General features: G+C 38.7%; 1 protein-coding gene across 6 annotated transcripts in view; it reads left to right on the forward strand.

Moving 5' to 3' along the window:
• The window catches only part of LOC111869353 (serine-rich adhesin for platelets), an 82,356-nt gene that overhangs the window by 28,247 nt on the left and 31,174 nt on the right, over positions 1-22,935 (forward strand). Inside the window, exons 5-6 of one of the 6 annotated variants that reach the window (XM_023860811.1) lie at positions 13,485-13,649; positions 15,242-15,403. The exons of 1 other annotated variant lie outside the window; for it this stretch is intronic. In XM_023860811.1, coding sequence (XP_023716579.1) covers positions 13,485-13,649; positions 15,242-15,403 — 327 coding nt within the window. The remainder of the gene's footprint in view (positions 1-13,484; positions 13,650-15,241; positions 15,404-22,935) is intronic. 4 more of the 6 variants (XM_023860812.1, XM_023860814.1, XM_023860815.1 and 1 more) reach the window with 4 other exon arrangements.

Here is a 22,935-nt window from a genome sequence, read left to right on the forward strand (position 1 = left end):
CACGCATGAGAAGTGTGCATGTGTGTGCAGGTACCTGTTGTATCCTTTTTCCCATTATTTTTAGTGGTTGGAACTAGCAGCATATGTCTGAAATGTTGGCTGAGATTTGTAATGGGTAGTAGCACGAATGGGGGCAACGAATGTATATAGGATATTGGTGGGAAAGCCAGAAGGAAAGAGACCACTGGGAAGACCAAGATGTAGGAGGGTGGACAATATTAAATTGGTCTTAGAGAGATGGGATGGATTGGATTGATCTGGCTCAAGGTAGGGACCAGTGGACGGCTCTTGTGAACGTGGTAATGAACCTTTGGGTCCCATAAAATGCTGGGAAATTCTTGAGTAGCTGCAGAATTGGTGGCTCCTCAAGAAGGGCTCAGTTCCATGAGTAAGTAAGTAATATGAAATTGAAATGAATTCAGCATATGTTTAGCTGGTGTAACTGACATGAAATAGTGTGTTATGTGCAGCTCTATGTGCAAACTACTTCAGACTTCTGCATCAGTCATTTTTATAGTATAGCATTGTGTTTCATTTGTCTAATTGGAGGTTTTGTATACTGTTTATTCTTATTCTCTACCTTTTTGTGCTGGCAGCTTTATATTTTAGTAAACTATTAACTTTTTTTGTATAAGTTTTGTACGTTATAGACAAAGAATTCAGTGTAATTGAAATTCCTAACTAAATGGATGGTACTATTATGTTCCTAAAGTCATGAGTAAAGGGACCGAGTGTAAATAGTGCCAGATAGTGATTCCATGTGAAATGATGCAGTTCTGTGGTAAGTGTATTTTTAAATGTCTTCTAAATTTAAAAAGGTAATCATGAAAAAGTGAAGTAGTGGTAAATGTATTGAAGTTTATGTAAGGCGAGTCATTAACAGGAAAGTGGGTTGTTCTCCTCGCCAGCACATTGCTGAGATGTGTTGGTAATGCAAATGAATTTTGAAAACTGTCATGGAGTGTATTCCACTCCCAACAGAAGATGAGGAAAAACCGAGTCCATGTTGGTAAGTGTGAAAAGTATGTCCTGAGAAGAATTTGCCATTGTCAGGAAGAAAAGGTGTTTGCAGTGAAAGGAATCCTGACCAGATTTTGTTGGCCGTTATTAAGAAGAATGTGTTTCAGATGAAGAGAAACAAAAGAACAAATTAAAGTCTGTTTATAGAGTTTTGACTGTTTGACAGTTCAGATACAGTTACTTCAGAAAATGTCAGTTAGGTGCAAAAGGAAAGTGTAGTTTCTTTAGGTGGAGCTTGCTTACAAATCCGGTTCATAGATATGGTGAAATCAGTGTTGCGAGTCTTTATAATCATAACAAACTAATTTCATGGAGCTGAGCCCTTCTTGAGAAGCCACCGATTGTGCAGCTACTTTAGAACCTCCCAGCATTTTACGGATCCCGAAGGTTCATTACCATGTTCACAAGAGCCCTAAACTTGTCTCTATCCTGAGCCAGATCGATCCAGTTCATACCACCCCATCCAGTTTCTATAAGATCCATTTTAATATTGTCCATCCACCTATGTCTTGGTTTGCCCAGTTGTCTCCTCCAGTCTTTCCCACCAATATCCTACATGCATTCCTCTTCTCCTCATTCCTGCTACATGCCCTGCCCATCCTATCCTCCTAGACCTAATTCTTCTAACTATACTCAGCAAAGAGTAAACATTACAAAGCTCGTCATTACACAGTTATTTTCAACGTCCTGTCACTTCATCTCTCTTTGGTCCAAATGTTCTCCTGAGTAGCCTGTTCTCAAACTTCCTTATGGCTAGATGCTGGCCCCCAGGCTGCTGCTTCAGTGCTCCAGAAGTTTCCACTGTGGCTTCCTTAGGGACTTTCTCATGTCCCGCTATGGACTGTACCTCCAATGAGGTTGGCTCGCTACTCTCCAGACAGGCCTCAGTCACTTCTTGGCAGGCCATCTTCTCTCTTCACCATGCCCTCATTTCTGCTAGCCATGCAAACATTTTGGCTGGCATTGATCTTTTCTGGGTGAGAGACCACCTTTTCCTGCCTGGCAGCTAACTTAGCCTGTAGGTGTTCCTTCTTCTGTTCGTCGTTTGTTCCATTTTTGTATGCTGACAGTACAACTGTCAACTTAAGTAAACAGTTGAATCCAATTGATCAGTCTGTCCAGTCTCATGTAGTATGTGTGACTATAGACAAGGTTTGGATTGGGGAATAGGTTTATTGACCACTTACAGGTCGTAACAAAAAATGACTGTAGCGCTATTGCTATTTTCACACTTTACAGTACATTAGAACACACAGTCTAGTGTTCTCGGACTGTTGAATGAATGAATGTATAAGGGGTGGATCTTCTTGGCCCTTGCACCACGACCTACAGTGATCTATTGTGCTTTTCTCGGACTGTTACTAGACATTTCCTGGGAACACCTCCAACAGTGGCTATTCTTCTGCCTCCGGGCTCAAGTCCTTTCTTCACAGATTTGCATACAGAACTGATTCTGACCTTGTCCCTTGCTTATGACATCTTGGCATGGACCACACAGAAAATACAGCTCTTCTGTTGTTGTTTCTGGATTCGTTTCTGCTGGAACATGTTTACCAAGCTGTTGGCCCAAAAAGGCCCTTGTATATCCACCCATCGCACAGTCATTGCATAACGATGGCTCTACTTGCTACAGTATATTCAAATGGAGGTATAAAGTACGTACCTCCAGGTGTATTGTGAGAATAATGTATTTCTTAATGCTGTTTTTCTGAAGTCACTGTTTGATACTGTTTAATTTGTAACAAAATAAAAGGAAATTAAGTACTTATTACTTTATATGCTATACTTTTGTCCAGTCGTGTTTTCTGTCTTATTCCTCTTCCCCTTCATATGTGCGCGTGTTACACACACACACACACATCCTAATTGAATTCTAGCTTTTTTGACAAGGGTATTTCATTAAGTATGGACGTTTTGCTCCCTGGTTTATTTACAGCCAATATTCTCAAGCATTGCTGTAAAAGGAAAGTTTGTATTGTCTCGAACCTCCCTGCGATATATACATACTCGTACATGCCTCAGTAAATGTACATGTTGTTATATTTACATATGCTTTAGGGGAAGAGACAGTTGCAATAAAAGTAATTATTTTGTATAACACAACCAAAAATAATTTATTCAAAGGTGTTAGGATCTTCAGTAACCAGAAGGTATAAAATTAGGAGGAAAGAATATAGTAATTATGTCCTGCATAATGTTATAAAAATTTAAAAAGATACTAAAATTTGTCTTTATATTTCAACTTTTCATATCTTGACTCATTTCACTTTTGTTAATTGTAAGAGCAAGAGCTGGAAGATGAATTGATTTTAAAGTTGTGGTATCTGATTTCACTTATAGATCTAAAGTTACAGGAAATATCATTGTTCTGTAAAATAACTTTGGTCTTCTATTTTTTAACTCGTCTTGCCATAGCTTCACTGCATGAGCCTGGGTTTATTTTTTTTTTCAAGATGCTGATTTTTGTAGTGTACAAAGTAGAAATGGGGCTCCTTTTCCTCAAGTGTGCCAGTTTTCACCTGCTTATGTTATTACATCAGTGTTACATGTTCATAAGGGCCACGCCTTAGTGCAGGCGGTTAGTCGCTGGCTTCCCACCATGGTGGCCCGGGTTTGATCCCGGGTCTGGTCAAGTGGAATTTGTGGTGGACAAAGTGGCGCTGGGGTGGGTTTTCGCAGAGTACTTTGGTTTCTCCTTCCAATCTTCATTCCACCAAATTCTCCATCATAATCACTCAGGGCAGGCTACAATAGGCCAATCAGTCGCCTCTGTGCCGATTGGACCCAGTTGGACTCCACCCCCCACTGAGCGAATTACATGTTCATATCTGAGGTGTTGTCCATCATGTTAGTTCAGGCCTTAATGTGGAATCTGTGATCTGGTAATTGGCAGGACACACATTAAAGGGAAGTTAAAATATTAATTGCAGTACATGGCAAGACTGATCAGGTGTAGGACCATGTATGACTTGAGGTACCCATTAAGAATAACTGACAGGACCATTTTCTGATCAGGTTTGTTCATGATTGTCTTGTGTCTAAAGTGTCATGATCATACCATTTGATACCCATGACCTCTGTCATTGATATAGTGCCACTAAATAACTTAACTTTGTCAGTACGTGATGCATGAAATTATGTGAATTTTTTAAGTTAAAAAGCTTCTTTTTTTGGGGGGGGGGTTGTGGTATATGAAATAAGTGACCTTTTGGGACATTATTCATCAGTTCACTGTGGCATAATCATTATGTAGGCACACGTTTCATATTGTTGTTGTCTCTCTGTTGAGTGAATTTTGTTTCCAGACCTGATATTGCTTCAAGGTAACAGTAGAGCTGTATGTTATGTAATACAACTTGAGACCTCCTTGTGAGTAGGCTGAATTTTATCTTATCTTGGTTGGAAGATGTTTTGTCACCAGAATAGACAAAGAATATAATTTACTACATCAAGTCATGTCTATATCTTTTCTCCATGTGAATGGTATTCAGCCGTCTATACTCTTAATTGACACCACACTGAAACTGCTGTATCAGCACTTAAAATTGCATCTGTTCTGGTAGTTAACAACTTTGTGAACAAGCCAGGCACTTTACATTAATTAAAAGGGGAATTTTTCAGATTTTTTTTCTGTGGAAAACTGCCACTTCCCAAAATCAACCAGACTGCTTGATCAGTTTTGAGTAAATTTGTTATGGTACATTTACACTGAATTTTTTTCAAGATGTTTTGATTTCTGATGGTTAATGTTGAGGAGCATTAATGTACGTCTTTTGCCCCTGTTAACATTGATTAAACTCAGTGTAAAGCACTTCTATTGTATGAGTACTATCTTATTCATTTTAGGGGCCATATTACTTAAGAATGTATATGTTGGTCATGAAGTGTGTGTAATCTTAACTCTCCGCACACCACAGACGAGCCCGTTCAGCTTGGAGTTCTTGTCACAGCTGAAGAGATCAGCTTATTGTTAATCAGGTAGTTGACCATTCCTCTCGATAGTTGGCAACAAATGTGACGTACGATTACTTAGAGGAGAGAATGATCTTTCATATGATATATTCCCTTTACTGTTTAAAGATCATTTGATGAAAGTATTTTAGGTTTTTCTGTGCAGATGTGCTTAACTACCACAAGCCTTGGCTTTATTAGAAAGTAGTTATGTTTCAGGCCTTGGCAGTCAACAGGTTAAAATACAGGTATGACACACATAGTAAGGGCTAATTTATATCTGTAAATTAATGAATGATGGTTCTTATAATAATAATGTAACATCAGAATTAATCCATGAATAAGTAAACAGTAGATTTAACTCAGATTGCTACCATTCAGTTTGGAATCTGTCTTCCAGCCTCCTGTGTAAGACCCTAATGACTGAAATATACTGCATAAATGTAGTTTTACCTGTTTTATATGGGTGTAAAACTACCTTTCGTGCTGGGGGAGAACATATTGAAAGTGTTTGAGAAGAGGATTCTGAGGAAAGTCTTAGAGAGACTGTTTAACTGTAGACTGTTAAAAATTCACGCTGTGGAGCGCCCTTATTTATTCTCTTTACCTAATAAAAGATGGTCATAACAAGGATGAATAAATGGGTGATATATGTGGCACGTAAGGAAGCGGTGAGAAATCTATAGAAAATTGTCAGAAATCTGAGGGCAAGAGACCACTTGTGAGTCAGAGGTAAAGATGAGATGATAATATTGAAATGGGTTTTAAGAAATAAGGTTTGGACTGCATCAGTCTGGCCCAGTGTAGGGTGTGTAGCAGATCTGTGATTGCAGTAGTAACATGACAATCTGGCCTGTTAACTGCTCAAGGAGGACTGCTCATTGGAAATTAAGTAATGTCATTTAGATGCTATTACGAGGGTAAGTCAATAAGTAAGTTACAAATGGGTATAGAACTTAAATAAGAGTACTGGTTTGAAAGATGCTTTTATTTCTCAACATAATCTTCCTGTACATTGAGGCACTTGTCCCATTGTTTCACAAGCCCCTGAAGACCAGCTGCATAAAATTATTTGGGCTGCTGTCGGAACCAGGCAGTGACATCCGTTTCTACAGCTTGATTGTCGGGAAAATGTTCAGCTGAAAGATGTTTAAGAGGGCCGAACAAATGCTGTCTCCTACTGTAAGATTCTCAGGAAACTTTGTAAGGCCATTCAACGGAAGCGACCACGACTCCTCACCAAAGGTGTGTTGCTCTTGCATGACAATGCCTGTCCTCATACTGCCAACAAGAACAATGAGACGCTGCGAAATTTAAAGTGAGAAGTCCTCGAGCATCCTCTGTATAGCCCCGACCATGCTCCAAGTGACTTCCATTTGTTCGGCCCTCTTAACCATCTTTTGGCTGAACATTTTCCCGGCAACGAAGCTGTAGAAAGGGAAGTCACCACCTGGTTCCAACAGCAGCCCAAAGAATTTTATGCTGCTGGTTTTCAGGGGCTTGTTAAACGATGGGACAAGTGCCTCAATGTACAGGGAGATTATGTTGAGAAATAAAAGCATTATTCAAATCAGTACTCTTATTTGTTTAAGTTCTGTATCCATTTGTAACTTACTTATTGACTTACCTACATATATGGAAGCCCAGTGGTAATGAAAGTCAGCAAAAGAACTAATTTGGATCGAACCGATCAGCGATACCCACTGCCCAAGTGGTCATTTGTAAGGTAAGACGAGGTAAAGTCCCTGTGCTTAATTAAGCACTGAGCCATGACAACATGTAGGAGTGGAGGTATAGCTCCTCCATTCTTGAGTAGACATGTTTATTGAGATGGAGGTAAATAATATTTGCAAGTCACATATGCTATCTAATATGAAAGTTATATTTCCTGTGTGGGACTTCAAAGAAACAGCAGCTTTAAAAAATTCTTCATGTTAGAACTTTCAGTTGTCAGAAGAATTCCAGGTAATAGCTGGTGTTTCTGAACTGCAGATGTTTGTGTACTGTTTATCAACGGTTTTCCGTGTTGCTGTGAGAAGTTGCAGTTGAGGTTACATACTATGAAAAGTTAGAGAAGAAAATTTGATGTCTCCGAGTTTTGGTTGTGCCATATTGCAAGTGTATACAGAGAAAAATTTTGTTCTTGTTAAATAAGTTAAAGGTGTCCCTGTCAAGTAAGCACAACGGCATGAATATGTATGGGAAGTGGAGGTATGGCTCCATGCATTCTTAACCTTAACACTAAATTCAGGTGAGTGGTCATCTTCATTCTCCAGCTGCTGTACCAATTAGATAGGCATGGGCCCCAAAGCCAGTCTGGTCATAGTGGCGAACAGAAAGATCTCTGCCCCTATTGGGAGTCCTGGTCACACAGCTGTCCTGTTGAATTAATTTCAAAACAATTAATTTTAGGTCAATGAAGGGAGCTGGTGGTGAACAAAAATCTTTCATAAAATGGGAAAGTGTGTATCTGGTATATTGACTTTTCACCATCCTCTTCACAGATTATGTACGAGGTTATGTAAAAACATGTTAAGAATTAAGCATACTGGTAAATATTCAGTTCTACTTCTGATTCTTGACTCTTTTAAATGGCATTTCATACATTAAAATTATGTTGCATGCTTGGGAGTTCTGTTTTAATGGGTTTCAATGTAGTTTGTAATCCAATTGATAATTTGTAGTTTTTTATGTAGTATTGGGGCTGTTGGTTATGGTGGTGGTGTATTTTTGTATTTTATGTACTTTATTATATTTTGTTTACTTTATGTAGAGTGCAGTCTGTAGGAAACATTTAGTTAGAAGATAATTTATATTTGTTTTTTTATTTATATTATGTAGTCTGAAATGCTGACTTTCAGAGATCAACCATACGTGTATTATCTTGATTCTCATTTAGTATGGAATTGACTTGGTGGGCTAATATGTTGCAATTTACGTCCCACCCTAGTACTACTCCCCATTGGCTATGAATAAATCATGATAATGTGGCTCAGATTGGACCTCCATTTGTGATCTGGTAGTTACACAACAAATTTTCATATACCTATGTACCTTGTATCAGTGTAAGTGTACAGGATTCCCCCGAACGCCAGTTTGTATCCCGCTTCTCAAGAACAGATATGAATTAAAGGAGAACACTGCTGAAAATCCAAAGTGAACACCTCATCAATCATTCTCAACAAAGTAGGCTGTTGTAAGAGAAGTTGTTGGATTGTAATGCACCATGTGTGTGCATGGTCCCGTGTACTCCAAGACTTGATTACATGAGCAGTGCATTACATGACTGAAATAAGTGAGATATGCAGTTATTGTGTTACTCAGTATGTTCCACCTAAAGATTGAGACAGAATCCAGTCTCCAAAATGTTGCGTGTTTTAAATAAAAGCAGGACGATGGATAATGTGCAGAAACACAGTAATTGTATTAATATACCATTTTCACAAACCTATAGATTTTAAGTGAGAATATGTTGCTACGTTATGTGCCTGCAGTCATTGAATGTACACTGGACATAGAGTATGGTATCCTGTTTGATAGACTGTTAACATGCTACTGTATGCCAGGAATATAGGTAAGATTTAGTAGTAAATTGTACTAATTTTTTCTGATAGCCACAGGAATTAAATTTTTATATATGCTGTTAGATCATGTATTATTTTTAATATTGCATTCTTGCTGCTGCCTTAGCAGTGGAGAAACATTTTAAAATGTAACTGAAATTAATTTCAACAAAATGCACTATTTTTCATATCATTGCATTCTTGATATTTCCTTGCATATTAAAAGTAGCCATTGCAGATACTTGCAGTATTCCTTGACCAGTGTAGGTCATCTGTATATTTGAATCCCATAGAAAATATTGTGAAATAATTTGTAACCGACAAAGTTCTGTTTGTCCAAAGGGCTCTGGCATCATGCTCTGGAAATTCATTATTTTTTCTTGTGTAATGTGTTTGTATAAAAATTGATCAAAGTTCTTGATTCTGTGTAAAGTTTATGTTTGAAAGAGCTCATTAATTTTACCTGTGGGCAGTGTTTGTTCCTTGCACAGGTTCATCCTTAATTGAATTCTTACAGAGCTTGAAATTGTTATGTGGTCCTGCATAAGCAGAAAGGGATAATCGGATGCTAATCCTTGTCAACCTGTTGAATGTATGCTGGGTTTCTTTCTCTCCCCCCCCCCCNCAGAGATGTTATATATAATTAAAGATTGCCTTTTGAACGAATAGACATCAGTAGTTTACTTTTCTTTGGAATTTGATTAGGTGACATAATTTCTACTAAAAATTCTAAATTAACACTGCCTGCTATCATATTCGTATAGTTGATATCTCCTTCGTATTTAAAAATAGCTTCCTTCTGTCTTATAGGATTGCAGAGGTGTACGCAGGTTTGGATCACATGTATTTTCCAAGTGCTGGTCACAGTTTTGCATGCCTCTTTGGCCTCAGTATTCATTATTGCAAATACAGATGTTATTGGAAGCTATTTTCAGATTTCAGATACCACATTGCACAGGGTATTACTAATCTACTCCCCCCAGATTAATACCCTATGTCTGTGTTTTATGTCACATGCTATGCTCTTATTACTATTTGTAGGGAATTGCAAAATGATGAGGTTTGTCTGGCTTACAGTGGCATAACATTGTACCAAATAGTTATTTTGATTAGTACCAAAAATAGTACATGTTATAGGATACTAAGTGTGATTTAGAGAATCATGCCATAAAAAAGAGGTGCACTCTTATCTACATTTGTGGAGTACATCAGAGAAGAAATAATCATTTGCTGAAGTGTGGCATTAAAGTTTGCAAACTCATTGCGGTAAAAGTGTTACGTACCTCATTGCTGTATATCACTGTATCCTCCTTGAAAGTACTTCCCTTTGGAAGCTATGCACCATTGCTGGTGTCTAGTCTGCCCTTCAAAACAATTTTTTAACTGGTTTTGTGGAATAGCCTTCAGAGCTACCATCATATTACTCCTGATGTCATCAGTGTTATTAAAATGCCTTCCTTTCAATATTTCCTTTATCTTCATGAAGAGAAAAAAGTCATTGGGGGCTAGATCCAGTGAATAGGGAGGGTGTTTCAGCACAGTTATTTGTTTACTAGCTAAATTCTCCCTCACAGACAGTGCCGTGTGAGCAGGTGCATTGTTGTGATGCAAGATCCATGAGTTGCTGGCAGAAAGTTTGGGTTGTTTCCTTCTAACTTGTTCATGCTGCCTTTTCAGTACTTCCAGTTAGTACAGTTGGTTGACTGTTTGTCCAGTTCGTACAAACTCATAATGAACAATCCCTCTAATATAAAAAAAAAGTTAGTAACATTGTTTTGATTCTAGATTTGGACTGAGGGATCTTTTTGGTCATGGAGAATTGGTAGTCTTCCATTGTGCCCTTTGCTGCTTTGTTTCAGTGTTGTATTGGTATACCCATGTTTCATTGCCTGTGATGACATGGCCAGAAATGTCATTTTGCCTCTGCAAAAGGTCTTGGCAAATTTCAGCTCTGCTTTTGTTCTTTGGTGAGCTCCTTTTGGACCATTTTTGCACACACCTTCCTTGTGTCAAGATCTTCAGTTAAGATTTTCCTAACTGTCTCTCTGTCGATGTTTACTTGATCTGCTATGCTCCTGACTGTCAGCCGATGATTTTCACGCATAATTTGATGAACTTTTTGCAATATTTTCTTTAGTTCTGCTCATTGCTGGCCGTCCTGATCTCTCCGTCAGTGACACTTTCTCTTCCCTTGGAGAAATGTGTCACCCGCTTGTAAACTTGTTGTTTGCTGCATAGTATTATCCCTGTAAACTTGCACTGCCATCCCTCTGATTTCGCTTCCACTCTTGCCAAGTTTAACAAGAAATGTGTTCATTTGTTGCTGTAATGCAGGCTTTGACATTGTTGCAACAACACACTCAGACAATAATAGACACCAGTTAGAAAGAGACAGCCATAGGTCAACAACACAGCTGTGAAATGCTGATATGCCAACATCATCAAACCATACTGAGGTTTCTGTCGACTGCTGCCATGGGAAGGACACAGTGGCGAGTTCATGAACTTTATTGTCAAATCTTGTATGTATAAAGTCCTCAAAGAGAATTGCGGCTGTAACAGTTAAAAGGTTAATTCTTTCAGAACAGAGTTCATGCTCAATGCATTTTCATCCTCTTCAGTGAGCATATATAGGAGATAATACATGTGTGTCCTGTAGAGCGATGGCTCTGGGAATTGTCAGCGATTGTATTATTCTTGTCTTACTTTCAGAAACCTTTAATGGTGCCGAAACTGTGTAATATCTTGCTTGTTGTAGCATCATCCGATAAATTCCAAGTTGTAATTAAAATTTCACTTCTTAGGCATAAGCTCATATAAGCTGAATAATCTTTATTTCATGTATTGATGTCAAGATTTTTCTTTTGTTAACTTTGACCCTTTATAAGGTCCCTCTCTCCCATTTTGTAATCTGTGTCTCAGTTCTGTCATTCATAAATTAGTCATAATTCTTATCATTTATATGTTCTATGTTCAGCATCTTTGCTTTAAACTGAAACCTCATTGCTTCCTTGACATGTACTGAAACATGTCAAAACATATGCTTATAGGACAATGCAACTATTAAGTTTGCAGTGAATTGAATAATTAATATCTGACTGTAAATAATGTGGGAGTTGCAATTGAAATACACTTTTGTCTATCTTCATGCCCTCCTTACTTTTTTCACTGCAGTCCTAATGTTCCATTTTGCCCACACTGATTTACCATTTCCATTTAGATGTAACTGGGTAAATGCTCTCAAGACATTTTAATTTTTTATGTATTTTTTTAAATCTCTTGTTCTTATTTCATAATAGACTGTGTGGGTCTCTGTACTTAAGGAGGAAGAGATATTAAAGTGCATTTTATACTTCTATCTTGTGATATTTAAAGTCTACTCCATGGTGCTTAAAAATGCAAATGCTGTGAGACACTTGTGCTATAATTTACAAGACTGACTTTACCAATTTCAGTCTGCAAAATCCCAGTGTTCCATAGAAATATGTCAGGTTTGCAGGAATAAAATAATTTGTTTGCAAGAAACATTTCTGTAGGAAACAAACCGTACACATGTAATTATGTGATGTCAGCAGCATTATGGATTGCCATGCAAATAAAATGAATAATGCGAGTTGTAGAAGCGGTGTGAGATTGAGACCCTTGGTGCTGTTGCCTCAGAGTGGCCTGCTACACCAGCCACTGATGAGTATGGAGCATTGATGTTAATGATAACTGGCAGAGGAGCCCCAGTCCCACTTTGTCCATAAATCCTGCATTTACTACTGTGGGCTTGTACCTTGGCTCCTGCAGCAAGAAGCTGGCATCTGTGTGAACTATGGCATGGCCTTTAAAAAAAGTGTCTAAAATATTTGAAAAATTCTCAGTTAACCTTAACAATGCTCTTGCAATTAGTCCAAATTAATGTTGCAAACATCACCCCCCCCCTCCCTCCATGTTCCATGGATTATGAAGATTTCCATTGAAGAATGTTAGTTGCTCATGAACAAAGTCCATGAATTTTGTATGACATCCAGCAGATGGCAGGAGTTGACATGAAGCAAGTACCTCTGTGAAATGGTGTGTTGATATTTGACTTGGTAGGTTGAAATGTGGTGTCACTTTCACCCCAGCATTGGAGTAGAGAGGTTTAATGTGTGCTTCCAGTAACACACTACAGGTACTAACCACTGAAGTGACCCATTTTTCTAATTCTTTTCCAATATTCTGTTATTCCTACACAGTTTTGAATGTGAATTTTAGGAAGTGGTTCTTAGTATGATCAAACTGAATTTTAAAAGAGTTTGTGAGTGAAGTCCAGTTACTGTATTTTTGTGCATTATGTCTTTAAATGAAAGTAAATATGTCTGTTAAATATCAGTGAAGTGATATCAATAGTTGTTATGCTCCTTTTCTCAGGTAAGATTCAGTTCACTTTTAAATTTTGATCACTAAGAAGCTGATTAACCACTTCCATTGATATACAAAGTTATTGTTGTGTATTTTATTTAGAATATTCAGATATTTGTATAAAATTTTTTCGAACACTTGCAGTTGTGGAAGTGTCTACTGATATGTTTCAGTAGGGCACATCCATGTTATAGGGGTTTCTTCATCAGAATTGGAGGGGTGCCTTTGCTTTCAGGTGAATAGTATAGCTGTTGACATGCAGCTTCTTTTCCTGCAATAATGCACAGATAAAGGCGTGGAATATGAATATCTTATATGGTTTCATAATTTGATGATTTTTTGTTGATGAGCAATATCATCAAATGAAAACCTGATGTATTCAGTTCAAAATTATTCGTGTGTCTAACTGGTTAGTGTGGTGCAGTGGTTTGGAATACGAGTGTATTGTGAGCATAGTATTTTGAACTACGTTTGGGAACTTTATATTTCAAAGCGAGTTAACACAACTTTCACCCTTTGGGGGGGGGAAAAAGCATTTATGCTACCTATGCAATTGTGCAGGGAGTGATGTTCTCATGAAGCAGCACCCTGGTAGCTACAGTGGAGCAGAGGCAATCAAGAGTGCGGCAGCAGCAGGCAGCATGCTGCACAGCATGTACCCCATGCAACATGTGAGCGTTCTGTCAATACCTCCTACCAGGTGGATAGCAACTTCGCTTGGCACAGGTGTGTTGTCACAGAAGCACTGGTTCAGCTGACAGCGGAGGCCACCATCCATCTTTTGATTTTGTTGTCTCATTATGTTCCTACTTCGCCCCTCCCCAGAGCAAGGTCACATTGTAATGTAAGCTGCTGCTTTGCTTCTGTACACTCTTGGAAGTGTCAGGTTGTAAATATCGTTTATTTCTCTCTGCTTAGATATTTGAGTTAGTGGGTGTCAGTCCTTTGTCTTTGTGTGACATTGATTGGGTACTGTCCTGTGACTGCTTGAATTCAGAAATGAGGGAATAATGGAGAAATCTGTGTACCACTGTGTTTTACTATTTTGAAGATTTCAATTTCCTTTCTCAAATATTTTGTCAGTGTACATGCAAGAGATTCATTTAAACTTCATTACAACCAGATTTAGTAATTAGCTGACATAACCTCAGAAACTGTGGAAACAGCATTAACATACATATGCAATATATATTTGATCTTGGCTTTTTTGTAAGAAAGTTTTCACAGTTGACTTTAGAGTTGTAACATGGAAGGGTTGTCGTCTCTGTTATAACGTTTCGATGAAGCAGGTGCTCTTTTATTTTCATGATATAGTTTATCGTAGTGTAGCGTGTCACTGATCATGTGTCTGGTTTGGTGAAATAATGCATTGTTAGTGAAGTTTATTGGTGGAGACAGTGAAATCGGCTGATATTAATGAAATGTTGCGTTATGTTGAGGAAATTGGATACTGCAGTGTTCAGTATTTGTATGCTGTGATTGAAGAACAGTTGTGAACTAGTGAGCAATCCATATGAAGAATGGGCAATGCTTATTGCCAGTTGTGTTACATTTGTGCTTATGTATGAGCTTATGAAGGTTAACAGAAGAATATTATTGTTAGAACTGTAATCAAACTGAAAGTTTTATGTTAATGGTTGTAAAACCATAATGTGGCACACAGATTAGCGAAATTGGCAAGGGTTTGTTAGAGGAAGGACAAGTTGTTTAAATGTGTGTCATTCCAGAAGGAAGAACTGGTTTGTTAATTGTAATACAACTTGCAAGGGAACATCACAATACCTTTTCTTCACAGGACACAAATTCTCCGGTTAGGAAAGAGCCACAAATTTTCATCGCTGCCGAATAAGTGCAAGACTTCAGTAACAGAAAATAATGTTACAAGTAATTTCAAGCAGAGAAGCCTTGAGTTTTAACCCTCCTAAGGTGTGACTTAAAACACACTTTTGTAACGGGAATAAGGAAACTTCCAGACTGAATGGAACATGTCTGTTCTGACAGGAAGAGTTGAAAACTAACTATAATATATTGTTGTGTCACCTATAAGAGATGAGATTATAAGTTTAAATTTGGTGCGTTTTTTTCTCTGACCTGTAGTTGTGATTTTTCATAACAGGGAATTTCGGTTTTCACCAGCTGCACTTAACACAGATTGTCTCCGTAGTTGAAAGAAGCATATATAATCATCTGCTTGCATTACAGTGTGAAATGCCTTCCCTTTTTTTGTCTTTTTTTCTTCCACTAATACAGTTGTATCATATTAATTTGATCACCATCCCTCAGTAATCTGACCCTTGCAAATTTCCTGGTCTATTCAGGTGATGATGATAAGCAAGTGGAGAACAAAAAGCACCATGGCAGGAGGCAGCAGCTGGATGGAGGTAGTAGTCTGATTGAAACCCGAGACACCCCTATGTATGGGAGTATCCCGTTAACACATGGGAGGAATTTTTTTGGGTTTACATTTATGGACCTTAGTGGTGAGTGATTGATTGATTATGGGGAAAAGAAAGAAAATGGAGCTTAGTGATGGAGAGGTGGTTTGTTTTTCTGTTTTGCAACAAAATCGGTGACAGTGTTCTCGCTATTTTTCCTTTCATCCTCTTCCTGCACGCACATTCACAAATGTACATGTGTTCAGGCTTCTAGTGCGTCTTACGAGTATGTTCAAAAGTAACCATTTCATAGTTTGTGGACAAGAATGACTGGAAAGGAGTTTGTGAAAGTGATGGGTAGGGGTGGTGTGATGTATTGTGAGGGTGGTTTTTGTATAGAGTGTGAAGTGTATGGGAAACAACAACAGTATGCACTGAAACCCCCATTTAAGGTTTCTTTGGAGAGCAGTGGATACATACACTAATCCGAGGAAATGTTAAGTGGAGGAAATTTAACTGCTTGTGTTATTGGCTTACATTCATTGAAATTGAACATTACAGAAAGGAAACCCATAAAGTGAAGGACATTAAATGGGGGTTCCACTGTACAAGGAAATATGTAGTAGATTTTTTAAAGCCATTCTGTTTATGTTACTGTGTTCCTTGTCATTAATCACTAGTTAAATGCTTAAAATACTGTTTCTTCATTAGGACATATGAGTGTTAGATTTTGTTTTATAAGTTCGTGGTGATTTGACTGGTTCTCTTGTATGGAATGTTATATAAGAAATGCTGTTATAATTAATCAGAATTTCTACTCTTTGTAGATACTTTGCCTTAATTGTCTTAATGCATGTTATTACTGTTGCCACTTAATTTGAAAGAGTATTTCATTTCCTGTCCTTACGATGCCTTTCCATAGGTTAAGGGTACCATATTTTCACATTTCAGTGTTTGAAATTACCCGTAGCATATTTTAAATGCAATGGCTTAGGGGTATATATTTGTGGTGCTTACTTCTACTTTCTTGAGCCATCTTTGTTCTCTCTTATTTACTATTTTTGGATTCCTGAGTTTCACCATGAGAAATAAAGCAAGGATTCTAAATCTCTTTTTCAAGCAAAATTGCATAAGCCTGTTGTCGAAAACAAGGCTGAAGGTACTATGCTGGCACAGAATAAATTACAGTTACAGCTAGTGAGTTTGAAGTGCAATATCTGCTTGCCTCTTCATCTCAGAATTGCGATCAGTACTGAATCAGTTGTTAGACTTAGTGAGTTTCTGTGCAGAACTCATAAAGTAAAAATTCCCCATTGTATGAATGTCTTATCCCATCTGATGTAATCTTGTTTGATTTTGTGAGAAACTTGTTAAATATGGATTCTGCATGGATATAACATCAGAATTTAATACATTGCCATGGTTATGATTGTTGACTTGCAATATACATGGGGAAATCCAAAAGTTTACGAAATTTGAATTTTGCGCGCGAATGGTCATGAGTACATCGAAATACCGCTAGGTGTATCCTCACACATCCTTCTTGAATCAGTGTGGTAAGCAGCATCAAGTTGAGTGGTTGGGTTTATTGTTGGTGAACGTATTTCCATTGTTGTGTTTCCATGAGTGCGGTTTTGCGATGGCTGACCTGAGAGAGCAGCATGTCTGTATAAAGTTTTGTTTCAAACTTGGGAAAACCACTGCAGAAACGCACCAAATGTTGAAGCAAGCTTTTGGTGAAAACAGTTTAGGCCAGACACAAACTTACAACTGGTATAAGCATTATAAAAATGGCCGAACATTGACTGATGATGATGATCGTTCGGGACGGCCGTCAATGGGCAAAACACCAGAAAATGTTGCGAAAGTTAGGGATCTGATTCTGCAAGATCGTAGACTGACCACCCAAGACCTCTGTAACACCTTGGGACTAAGTTATGGTACATGTCAACGAATTTTGTCGGAGGAACTGAACATGAGGATTGCGGCAAAGTTTGTACCACGACTGCTGCAAAATGAACAGAAGCAGCATTGCTTGGAAGTCTGCAGGGAACTTCAGCAACAGCTTCAAGAGGATCCAAACTTTCTTTCGAAGGTTGTCACTGGTGACGAAAGTTGGGTTTATGGCTGTGACCCTGAAAGCAAGCAGCAATCGTCACAATGGAAGAGCCCTTCTTCACCTCCGCCAAAAAAAGCTCGACAAGTCAAGAGCAACATTAAGTCCATGTTGATCTTTTTTTTTTATATTGACGGGATTGTTCATAAGGAGTTCGTCCCTCCTGGTCAGATAGTCAATAAAGAATTCTATCGCGATGTTGTAAAGCGTTTGAGAGAGGACATGAGGAGAAAACATCCAGAGAAGTGACACACGAACGACTGGGGGTACTCCACCCTGACAACACACGACCGCATACGGCTTACATTGTGCAGGAATTTTTGGCTAAAAACAAGATGGCAGTTGTTCCCCACCCACTGTACTCGCCAGACTTAGCTCCATGCGACTTCTTTCTCTTCTTCAAGATGAAAATCAAGTTGAAGAGGCGAAATTTGATACAGTTGAGGAAATTCAAGCGGAAACGCAGACGGTACTAAACACTCTAACAAAGAAAGACTTCCAGGATGCATCTGAAAAGTGGCAGAAACACTGGGATCGGTGTATGTGCTCCCAAGTGGACTACTTTGAAGGTGATGGTGCAGAATAAGATCTAGGTAAGATGCAATAGATTTTATTAATATATTTCGGGAACTTTTGGATTGCACCACGTATAATGTGTAGGTTTGTTTATGATGTATATCCATACAATGCCTAGCACCAGTGGTTCCTTATTTAGCAGAATATCACAGATGAAAAGAAACACATCATACTGACATATTCGAAATTATGTAGTAACAACTGGGTGTTTGGGATTTCTTAGTCATATTCTTTCACTGTTAAAATCATCCCTCAGATAAATGCTTCCCTGCAGGCGTGGATCGTATTTCTGAGTTGCTGTTGCATAGAAGTTTTCAGATCTCTGGAGGGGAGAAGAGAGCACTTGCTTTTGCTTCATTTTTTTCTTTCTGAATCACTGTTCTTGTGGTGCTGAAAGTAATGAAGAATGCATGTTGAAACTGTAGGCTTATTGTGCATTGTTGTTGGTGGTGGTTGTGGTTACGGTAGGGCTGTGTAGTGGATTGGTGCTCGTAGTTACAGTAGCGGTAACAAATATTGATGCTGCATGAAATTACTATATTACTACTTCTTGTCAGTGAATACAGAAAGTAAAGCCCCATAGTCCCATCCATGGGTTTCACAACCTGTATCCAGTGTGTAATTTTGGCCTTTGTGGTTTAGCTGTGTCGTGTGTTGTTCATTTTTTCAGCTGTAATTATCCACACAAAGAAGTAGAGCTTTCATTGGAAGATGCCCTTTTTTAAATGATTAATAATTATATGACATTGGAATTGTTCCAACCATTCACATCTATGCAGAATAACTTATCAGGTACTAGAGAATCAAGCGAAATATTAGTTCGCATACTGCTACATTTTTGTTTGCTTTATGATATATTTTGTGTGATTTGTGAAATTAGTCAACTGTAGAGTCATATATAACAACTTGAGCTTATGTTATGAGGTTCACAAGTCTTAGCATAATTAGATATACCAGAATTTGAATGACATTACATTTAACATTATTTCATATAAGTAGCTCCATGGCGTAGCACCTTCCTTCTCAACCTGATGGTTGCTCAGCTGAACAAGAAGTTTCCAACTTTCATGGAACCTAAAGGTTCATCACCCTGTTCACAGGAGTCTACTTCTAGACCCTGCCCTATCTAACTGAATTCAGTCTGCAAGTTCTCACTGCAATTCTGTACTCTTCATTTTAAATTACCCTGTTTGCCTCTAGGTCTCTCATGTGATCTGTTCATTTCAGGTTTCATGCTGAACTTTATAATTCTCCCTTATGTGTTCCACCCATCTTATTATTCTTGATAGTGAAAAGTACAAATTATGTAGCACTGTTTTATCTAATTTTCTTCTCCATTTTGTTTCTTCCCATAAATTGAGGGACAAAGGTACCCGTATAAAATGCAGAGTAAAATTATGTAAATTTTTATCTTCAGGTTTTAGGTGGGAAAGAAGATGGAAAGATTCTGAAGTGAATGGTAGCAAGCCTTTGCAAATTTAATGTGCTTCTGGTTGTGATCTATTTTTGATTTGCAGCTGTCATTTGTCTGTATTTTAACTTTGCCCAATATTCACACAATTTATTAGGTATAGAGTATATTATGATCTTCTAGGGTGTCGCATCATGTAGTTGGGTAGAAGTGTGCTGATGTTCCTCTGAAATGTCTGTAAACTTCTACCACACTGCATGGTGTAACATTCCAGAAGCACTTCACAGTCACTGCTGTGAGAACCTTTAATTTCACTTATTGGTTATATATTTGTATTGTGCACTTTGGTGATGAGACAAATATATCCTCAGAATTTTTTTTTTTTTTTTTTTTTTNCCAGAGGCATTGGAAACTACTTGGGCGGGAAATTGTTGCCTAATTTAGCTCAGAGGTCTCCTAGAGACATGAGGTTCTTTTACGTGCCGTAAATCTATGACACGGGACACACGGCTTAAAGTCCCTCCCGGAGGACTTGTTCCCTGAATTTTTCCGACCTTAAAAATTCCATGACCGCCGCCGGGTTTGAACCCGCATACCTTGAGTCATGAGGTGGGAACGTTACCCCTAATCTACGGAGGCTTATATCTTAAAAGTCTGTTATGTCTTTTCAGATGATTATTTGCTGTTTTTTACATCATTTTCTAGTCTTTCACATTAGGTACCATTTGAGGAAGTGGGCTTTTAAACCGTAATCACTTGTTTTTGAAATCATACTTTCTTTTACTGTCAATTAGTACCGAAATAAAACCAGAATTGAACCTTATGTAGGCATAAAATAACATTTTATTTTCTCAAAAAAAAAAAAAAGTAGAAAGGTCATATTAGCAAGAAACAAAACTTTTATCTCAAAAATTATGAAAATAATAAAATCATATTATTACAGTAATTATAGTAAACAAATATACGAAGGTTGGAACTTTAATAGCAGCAACACTGCTGTAGAGACGCCATGCAATGGAACCAAATAATGTTGCTTATACCACACGTTAGTTACATACCTGCCTTACCTCAGAGCAAATGGTCTCTCCCTTCCCACATCACGTGCATGCGCAGTGATAAGAAGAATAGAGCCTCGTGTTAGCTAGCTGTCTAATGTAGTGTTGTCACGATGTTTTCGAAACAGGAACAACAGAGTTGGATAAGGATTGAATGTGCCAGAGGCCGTACAGGACAACAGTGTCATCAAGGTCTTCAAGAGGCTTGCGGGGAATCTATATTGTCTTACAGAACAGTGGCAAGGTGGGTAAAAACCTTCAACGAGGGCTCCAAAATGTGGCAGACATGCGTCAGTCAGACCATCCTAGTGTCAGTGAAGAAGTAGTTCCGCGTTACTGGAGAGTGATCAACACCATATGATTCGTGAGCTGGCCTTAGAGACAGGATTAATGCATACAATTGTGCTTCACATTCTTAAGGAACACCTGGGCATGAGAAAAATTGCATCACAATGGGTTCCGCATGATTTGATGGAAATGCAGAAATGTCTATGATACGACGCGGCTCGTAACCACTTGGAGCGCTATGAGCGCGAAGGAGAGGCTTTCTTACGCTGTATCATTATGCTGGATGAGACATGGGCCAAATCGTACAAGCCACAAATGAAACGCCAGTTGAACGAATGGCGTCATCATGGGTCACCACGAAAATCAAAGGTTCGTCAGAACCCCAGCAATGTGAAAGTTATGGTGATTCTCGTGTACAACTGTGATGGTGTTATCCTAATGCATACCATTCCCTGACAGCAGACCGTCAATGTGCAGTATTACTGTTCATTTTTAGAACACAACCTGCGACCAGCTTTGGGAAAGAAGCTGCGACACTTTCTGCAGAACCCACCCATCATTTTGCAGGACAATGCTCGGCCGCATGCAGTGCAAGCTGTGGCTGATTTGTTCGATCAGTGGGACTGGGAAGCGCTGTACCATCCACCGTACCCCCCTGACTAAGCCCTTGTGACTTTGACTTGATTTCTAAGATGAAGGAACCACTTTGTGTCATTCGCTTCAGAACTGTCCCAGAGATTCTTCAGGCAGTAGACCGCTCCATTCGTACTGTCAACACAACAGGCGCTGCTAAAGGTATCCTACGACTTCCACATTACTGGCAACAGGTTGTACACAATGCTGGTGACTACATGGAAGGACAGTAAAACTTTGAAACATGCATCTATTTTTTATCAGTTGTAAATAAATAGTTGCCACTATTAAAGTTCCAACCCTTGTATATACAGGGTGTAAATAAATATGTTACAAGGCTCTGTGGTGGATAGATGGGTTCAATTTGATTATGTTTTGTTAATACACCCATGTCTGGAAACACTTTGTTTATGTGCCAGGACCTCTGAAATGTGAAGGAGGACCTTTACCAAAGATGGCATTTTCAACCTGAGAAACAGCATGTATGGGCTCAAGAAAATCCTGACGCAAAGTATATCATAAGCCACCAACACCACTTCACCATCAATGTGTGGGCAGGGATTATCAGTGACCATCTTATCGTCCCTTATTTACGAGGGTTGTACTGAAAGGCATGAGCAACAATTTTTTGTAAAGTAACATGCTTTATTATTGACAAACCAAATACACCACCTCAGTCTACAGACCTTTCTTTATTTTTCCACATAATTGCCACTTCTTTGTACACATTTCTCCCAGCGTTCTGGGAGTTTGACAATTCCCCTTCTGTAAAATTCCGTTCCAGCCATCCGAAGACACTGACGCACTGCTTTCTGAATTGTCTCCCTTGTCTCAAAACGTTGTCCATGCAGCCGATCCTTCCAAAATCCGAAAAGATGGTAGTCGGAGGGTGCCAGATCAGGACTATAGGAGGGGTGTGGATGAACTTCCCACCCCATTATTGCAATTGCTTCCAATGTGATCTTTGTGGTCTATGGTCAATAAGTGCGAGACCCAACGAGCACAAACTTCCCTATAGCCCAAGCTTTCAATCATCTCCTGTACTGCACTGTGCCATATTTGAAGTTTTTGGGCTACTGTGTCCACAGTCACACGCCTGTCATCTTGAATGATCTCATCCACTCTTTCCTTGTTGCATTCAGTTGAGGCTTGTTCGAGGACGACTGCTCTGAGGCTCATCTTTGATGCTGGTGTTCCCATTTTTAAAATGTTTCACCCATCTTCGAACACTGCTTGCACCTATGCACACACTTCCATAAGCACGCTGAATTCAGAAAGCAGTGCGTCAGTGTCTTCAGATGGCTGGAATAGAATTTTACAGAAGGGGAATTTTCAAACTCCCAGAACGCTGGGAGAAATGTGTACAATGAAGTGGAGATTATGTGGAAAAATAAAGAAAGGTCTGTAGATTGAGGTGGTGTATTTGGTTTGTCAATAATAAAGCGTGTTACTTTACAAAAAATTGTTGCTCATGGCTTTCAGTACGATCTACATAGTATCTCTCCTGCTTACGGCTGACATTTACCTACCATTTTTACAAGAGACCTTACCCAAGCTG

The sequence above is a fragment of the Cryptotermes secundus genome, unplaced genomic scaffold (assembly GCF_002891405.2).
Source record: "Cryptotermes secundus unplaced genomic scaffold, Csec_1.0 scaffold584, whole genome shotgun sequence".
Taxonomy (NCBI): Eukaryota; Metazoa; Arthropoda; class Insecta; order Blattodea; family Kalotermitidae; genus Cryptotermes; species Cryptotermes secundus.